This window comes from Lotus japonicus, chromosome 2, assembly GCF_012489685.1.
Source record: "Lotus japonicus ecotype B-129 chromosome 2, LjGifu_v1.2".
NCBI lineage: Eukaryota > Viridiplantae > Streptophyta > Magnoliopsida > Fabales > Fabaceae > Lotus > Lotus japonicus.
In genome coordinates this window covers 79,743,166-79,750,489 of record NC_080042.1, presented here as the reverse complement: position 1 = coordinate 79,750,489, position 7,324 = coordinate 79,743,166, and the positions used below count along the sequence as shown (strand labels likewise).

The following is a 7,324-nucleotide window of genomic DNA, read 5'->3' as shown; positions in this document are numbered from 1 at the left end:
GGACATGAGGGTGAGGAGGGAAAGGTCCAGGGTTCGAATCGTGAAAGAGAACTTTGAAGGAATTTTCTAACTTACTACCAACTAACCATTAACATTCGCCTAAAAAAAAAAACCACTCACCAAGAACCAGCCCAGGATTTTACCATTTTGAACTAAAAAAATTACTTCATAAGCTTTTCCTCATAATTAATTCTAACTTTAGCAGATATTGTAGAACCATTTCCAAACATGTTGATTGTTTATCCGTATGATCCAAACTAGAGTGAAATACACTGAAGATGGTAAAACTCGGTTAGGCTACATGTGATTGCTTAGTCACCTCTCACCAAGACAAATAAGAACAGGTAGAGTGCAACTACATGCAATTTTTACCTTCGATTCAGAAAAATTCTGAAGCAACTAAATCAACATTCCCACATAGAAGATACTTATACATGACTTTTCCTTTTCTTTTTACACACCTGTTGATACTAATGACAATGACATTTTTAACCACTTAAACTAAACCTTTTAAAAAGGGAGCTATAGTTGACAACCAAGATGCTTGTCACCTAGGGCCAGAAAGCTCCATGGCTTCTACTATGAGTGATGATTCTTCTATTAAATCTGCGTATCTTTGAGGCGGATTTTCACAAGACCGGAACCTTGGTGTTTCAATCCTCTGTGACTGTGAGGCCTCCCATCTCTCAGCTAAGCCATCCCCTTCCAACATCTTTAATACTTCAGACATTTTGGGGCGGGTTGTAGGATTAAACTGTGTACACAAGAGTGCAACCTGAACCATTTCTTCCAATTCAACAAGGTCAAAATTTCCCTTCAGCACTTTATCTGCCATTTGACTTAATCTTCCCTCTTGGTGGAGCTTCTTAACCTGAAAATTGTTTGATTCACATTATACAAAAGATTGGGGATTGAGGCGAAAGAGAACTTATTTTTTAAGCCTATTACCTAAAGCAAGAAATAAATAGCAGTTAAGTGGCAATATTTCTTAATCCCCAGTGCCATTTAAGAAGAAAACTACTTGAGTTAAATTTCTCTGAAGACAAGCTATGCCACATAAGAGAAAAATTATTCAGAGCGCCAACGAACCATTCAACCTAAGTTGATGGAATAAATATACTTCTAGAGCTAGTAAGAACTTCATATGCTAACTGAAAGCCTATAGCGAGTAAAAGCTTCTATAGCTAGTAAAAGCTTCATATGCTAACTGAAAAAGAAGCAAGATGTTAAGAAGAGTGGAAGTCTAGAAAAAGAGAGTACCCAATCTAGCATGACACCTTTCTGGTTTGTTTCTCGCCCAAAATCTAGAGCCTTATGACCTGTGATCAGCTCAAGCAGCAAGATTCCAAATCCAAACACGTCAGTCTTTTCCGATGATTGGCCGGTAGACAGGTACTCCGGAGCAATATGACCAACGGTGCCACGCACCGCAGTGGTCACATGGGAATCTCTGTGATCCAAAAGCTTAGCTAAACCAAAATCACCAACAACTGCTTCAAAGTCTTCATCTAGCAATATGTTGGCTGCTTTGACATCACGGTGGATAATTTTAGGGTCACATTGCTCGTGCAAATAAACCAACCCTCGTGCTGTACCTAAAGCTATTCTCTTCCGCCTTGTCCAATCTAAAGCTGGCCTACCATGAATATGATCTGGTACATAAACCCAAAACCAAAGCCAGAGTAAGGTACATTTTCAAATGGTCTTGAGGAACTTGAGTATAATTATCAATCTCAATCATAAGCCGATCAAGAAAATGTTTGCTTAGAAAAACACACACAAAACAAAGATACGGTAAAGGAGAACTAAAAACTGAAAAGAGAGACACCTTCATAGAAGAAATGAGCTTACCTTTTAATCTAGAGGCAACACTGCCATTAGACATATAGGGATAAACGAGGAGCCTTTCATTCTGAGTGCTACAAAACCCTTTAAGCCTCAGAAGATTCCGGTGGACAGCCAAACTTATCGTCTCGACTTCTGTTTGAAATTGGATCTCACCAGCTGCTGCACTATAGTCCTTCAACCTTTTAACAGCCACAACAGACCCATCATTCAAGCTCGCCTTGTAAACTATTCCAAAGCCACCTCTTCCCAGAATGTTCCTTGAGTTGAAATGGTCTGTCGCAGCTCGTAGTTCTTTGAATGAAAACCTTTTTAAGTGACCAACAAGGCGCACCTCTGGGTCGTAATGCTCTGCCAGATAACAGACTTTTACTGAGAAATCATAGAAAAGAGGATCCAAATAAAAGAAAAAAACATACCCACAACAACACTACTCCTGTATAAATTAAATACCAAACAAAGACATAAGGAAACGAGGACTTTAGAATTCATGTTGTGGGAACTCAACATATGCTTACAAGGCATGTAGGGAGTGAATCCATATCAGTGGTGTGCTCAGTGATAGCATGGCATGATAATGCAAACTTGATACTTGGATTAAGATTTTAAAAAACCACCAGCTACAATGTTAATTCTCAAATTCTACCCCTCCTATAGATTAAGTGTACTCCAAATTAAATTTTACATATAGGACTCCCATCCATTTTTTCAAGCAAAAACAAAACTGGGATAATTTAATTGCTCATGTTGAAAAAAAAAATCACTAGGAAAAAAGATCTCATATTCATACTTCATTTCATGCTTGATAAGTTTTACAGTTGCTTTAATGAGCTTAAAATCGTTGAAATTAATTAAAAATAGTCGAGGAATAATAAAATGAATTGCTTGAGTTAGAACTTAGAAGCATACATAGATCCATTGGAGGTGACTTAGACTAGTCTTAGGTGAAATTAGAACATGTCAATTAACTTTCACAATGTCAACCATGAAAAGAAACAAGCATTTGAACATGTGAGTTAAAAAAATGCAGCGATTTAAGGAAATAGAAGTATAGAAGGAAAGTAGGGAAATTTTTAGCATGGACTAACCATTAACATCAAAGAATATCTGTTTGTTGTGTCTATATCGCCACCAAGCAAGAAACCCAACTATAATCACAATGACAAAAGCAGCACCAAAACTTGCACCAAAAGCAAGTGCCACATGATAGCTTTTTTTACCAGAGTCTGATTGGGCTAGAAAGTCAAAATCATCACATCTAAGCATGTCAAACAATTGTTAGAAATGTGAAAATTGAAAGTAGAGGCAAAGATACATGTTATTAATACCTCTGAGTGCATCTGGTGGGAAGGAAAGTGGCTCTGGTAAAACAGTAGAACAATTGTTTGCTTTTGGACCACAAATTAATGGGTTACCCACAATCCTGAAGTGAAAAATTGAGCAAGAGATTAACCACACCACTTTGAAGTAAACTTGAATATGGAATTAAAGATTAGGAAACCCAAGATGAACTTACTTTAACGTTCTTGCCGATATTCGTGGCAAAGAACCATTCAGATTGTTGTAGGAGAGGTCCCTACATGTATTTTCAGTTCATAATAGTTAATATATCATTTTTTAAGAGAGAAAACAAAACTTTAAATCTTCCCTTGAGAGGTGTAAGAGAAATACAACAGGAAAAAGAAAAAGAGAAAGAAAAGAAAACAATGGAGCAAATAGATAACAAAGACATACACAAGGGTTAGACCTCCAATGTTGCTAAGAGACTGAGGGCAGGCTCCTGTAAGGCTGTTATTATTTAACCGCCTAGCATGCACATGAGACAATTTAAATAGAATGAGGAACACAATTTCATAACTCATAAGTCACCACTGAAGCAAGTAACAAACTCACAATAGCTGCAATGATTAACAATTTAACAATCTGCATGATGTATATGCTTTTGTAACTTACAAATAATTCAGGTTCTTGAGGTCTCCCAAAGAATTAGGTATGTCACCACTAAATGCATTATTGGAGAGATCAAGTGTCAGAAGCTTTTCTAGGCTTCCAATTGCTGCTGGAATCTGACCAGAAATGGAATTGTTCTGAAGATAACTGCATATTGGTACAATTATTTAAGCATCAATGTGGTTGGCCTGCACTTGGCTTATAACTCCTTGGGAAGTCTTCACTCTATGTAGTGGAACTATAAGAATAAAAGCACTGATGCAAAACCCATATATGAAGGATCTTTATAAAAGTTAACATAGACTTACACATATTGTAAGTTAGTAAGGTTTCCAATCCAAGGAGACAGTGTCCCAGACAAATTCTGACTAGGCAATCCCCTGCAAGTAAGAACTTCCTTTCAGTGAAAATCAAATTAGCAAAAGTGTTTTTGGTTCATTTTATATTCAAGACCTTTTGAAACTTGTTTGCCACCTTTAAAAACATATAAAATCTAAACAACTCACAATGCAGAAACAAAGCCATCTGGAGAACAAGTAATCATGCCCCAGCTGCATGGATCCACTGAATTAATATCCCAATTCTCCAGGACATTGTGAGGATCATTCAACTCATCCTTTATCTTTATCAGAGCTACAACTGTTCAAGGAATAAACAAAAAAGTGTAAGAACTTCCATATGAAAAATCTCTGCTGCTTTATGATAGGGAATTAGATAGTACTTCAATTCTCCAGGAAAAGAAAAAAGGAAAATATGTAAAAAAAGTAGCATCAAAATTAAGTTTCCTACTATTATGCCAACTAATTTCCAACATAACTAAATTTGCCAATATGCTCAATGACCATAAATTATCAATTTACAATGTTCCTCTTCATAAATTTCACAACAAATACAATAAAAAGAAAAGAAAAATTCCCAACAAGAATTAACCTTCAAAGTTTATGCCAGAAGGAGAAAGAGCAGCAGAAGATATCTCCATCAACACCAGAAGAAGCAAACCAAGGATCCAGAAAACTAAGCTACAACAATGTTCCATACTCTATTATCAGTTGAGTAACTTTGCCTCTCTTACAAAACCAGTAGCCAATGCTTAAAGCCAAAGGCACCATAATTAGCCTCAGGACTCATCATTATCACAGAGAAGGTCCAGTCTGTATCACCTTATCCAAAAAAGCCACTCTATGTAAGAATCAGATTCCCATACCAACTGTTACCAAAACAGTAACTTTTTCAAAGACCGAATTCAATGAGCATCAAATCAACAGAACCCAGATGCGAAAACTGCTTCTTCTTTAATCCCCACCACAGACAGAACCAACTTGAAGCCTGAAATTCTGAGATCCTTGAGAAAAGTGAGTGGTGAGTTTGGTGTCTACAGGGTTTGGACAATCACCACCAAATTCAATGTGAATATTATGTGATTGGTTTCTACTACACCATTATCTTTTGCAGTTGCAGGGAATGAAAAGGAGCTGAACATGGAACACGTTTACAACCAAAGAAAGAACGAAACAAAGGACAGAACAAAATGCCAAAGTGGACACAAATGTAGATGCACAAACACAAACAGTTAACAAAATTTCTTCAAAAATTATTGCCTTTTGTAAAAAGCAGCTCAAATAATTATAAAGTAGCTAAAAAAACATGGAGATTGAGAGTGATGGGATGTGTGGGATTGAGGAAAGAGAATAATGAGAATAGGATGAGCCTATGCAAAAGAAGAGTATTAATTTTTAGGCTTAATCCTCATATTACTCCCTGTCTTTGTGTCGCCGTCTAAACCAGGTCCCTGACCGGAAAAAATTGTGGATTAAATCCCTCTCTTTTAAAAACGTATGGAGTCAGTCCTCGCCGGAGCTCCGAGCTCCGACGAGTGATGAAATGGCACGCTGATTGGGTTAATGAAGCTGATGTGGCATTAAAAAAAAAATTACACAACCTAAAATTAAATTAAATTAAAAATAATAATAATACCAAGTAACCTAATTTGATTAATAAAAACAAATCCCCCAAAATTAGCCCCAATTCGGCAATTCCCCCCCCCCCCCCCCAAATTTCCAATCAACCCAGAACAAAACCTTTTTTAATCATCTTCATCATCCATTATTTTTCAATTATCTTCATCTTCATGAAGATCTTCAAGTTTTCTGAACCTGAATCTTTCATCTTCATCTTCATGTCTAATTACAATTCATATTTTTTTAACCAACCGGTGATTCCAGGATTAAGATATATTGCTTTGATTACATTAGTTGCAATTTATCATTTTTGTTTATCTAAATTACGGTGCCTCTTAATTTGGAATGGGAGTATTTCATTTACTTTACTGTCAAGTTCTACCTTTGATGCAATTGCATTGCCATATCATACTTCCCATGTATCTTTAATTTCAAAAAAAAAAGATTAAGATGGATGGAAATGAAGATGAGAAGAAAAATCCCATAACACAAAAGAAAAGAACCCAGAAGTGGAAAACCCAGATCTGTTCCCTACAACGACACTAAGGCAGACCCAAAACGAAATGCACCTCACAACCAGATCTGTTATACACCTAGGGAGAGCAAATGACAAAATCCCACAATAGAGACATGGCACATCAGGAAACAGACAGATAGAGCAGCACCAGTGCAGAAAATTCAAAACAGCCAACAAACGCACCAGAAGAAAAACAACATCACCTCCCGCCATCCACCAGATCCGGTCGGAGTCCCCCAGCCGCTGCATCGTCCCCTCCGAACTACGATTCTCTCGCCTCCTCATTTCCTGCGACATCAGCTCTGTATACCTCGTCGAGCGTTCGCGGCCAAGGTCATGGCTAGAAGGAGCTCGCGAGCAGAGGCAAGGAAGGTAGAGCCAAGACTGAGAGGGAAAGCCCTTGTCCAGTGCAGGAAACGAAAGCAGATGAAGGGAATTTCTTGTTGGTGGTGGCTATTGGGGTTTGTCGGGTTGGGGTGGTGAAGAAGAAGAGAGGATGAAGGAAATTGGGGAAGAAAGGTAAAGAGAAGAAGAAGAAAGGTGAGTGGATGGAACCCTAATTTGGGTTGATTTCATATTCTGGGTTAGTTTTAGGATTTAGGATTTTTTAAAATCAATAATTTTTAATTAATAAGTTTAATTGATTAATTTGAGGTAATTTAGGTTTTTAATTAAATTAATTTTTTTAATTTTATGATGTGTAATTTTAATTTTTAATTTTTTTTAATTCCACGTCAGCTTCATAAACCCAGTCAGCGTGCCATTTCATCACTCGCCGGAGCTTCGAGCTCCGGCGAGGACTGACTCCATACGTTTTTAAAAGAGAGGGATTTAATCCACAAATTTTTCCGGTAGGGGACCTGGTTCAGACGGCGACACAAAGACAGGGACTAATATGAGGATTAAGCCTAATTTTTATTTTTATTTTCATTTTATTTTCGTACATTTTCTTTTTATTTCTCTTATAATTTTTTCACATCGTCTATTATATTTCACATTTTCTTTCGTTTTTACATTGTATTATAATTATAAGATGGAGTTGGAATTGGGTTAT

The 7,324-nt window shown here is 37.0% G+C and overlaps 1 protein-coding gene across 5 annotated transcripts; it reads right to left on the bottom strand.

Annotated features, from left to right (window-relative positions):
- Positions 1-248: 248 nt before the first annotated feature.
- Positions 249-6,832, bottom strand: LOC130740031 (protein NSP-INTERACTING KINASE 3-like). Of its 5 annotated transcripts, none has more exons than XM_057592521.1 (12): positions 6,454-6,832; positions 4,726-5,267; positions 4,302-4,434; positions 4,104-4,175; positions 3,799-3,942; positions 3,580-3,651; positions 3,362-3,421; positions 3,174-3,268; positions 2,934-3,080; positions 1,852-2,196; positions 1,261-1,652; positions 249-871 (listed from the first exon to the last, which is right to left on the bottom strand). In XM_057592521.1, exons 2-12 carry the CDS (start codon positions 4,829-4,831, stop codon positions 548-550), a joined length of 1,890 nt encoding a protein of 629 aa, XP_057448504.1. In that variant the 5' UTR covers positions 4,832-5,267; positions 6,454-6,832; the 3' UTR covers positions 249-547. The 5 variants fall into 5 exon arrangements, with proteins under 5 accessions (XP_057448504.1, XP_057448505.1, XP_057448506.1 ...); XM_057592522.1 differs by having other exon boundaries at positions 4,726-5,129; XM_057592523.1 differs by having other exon boundaries at positions 4,726-5,121.
- Between the last annotated feature and the right edge of the window lie 492 nt (positions 6,833-7,324).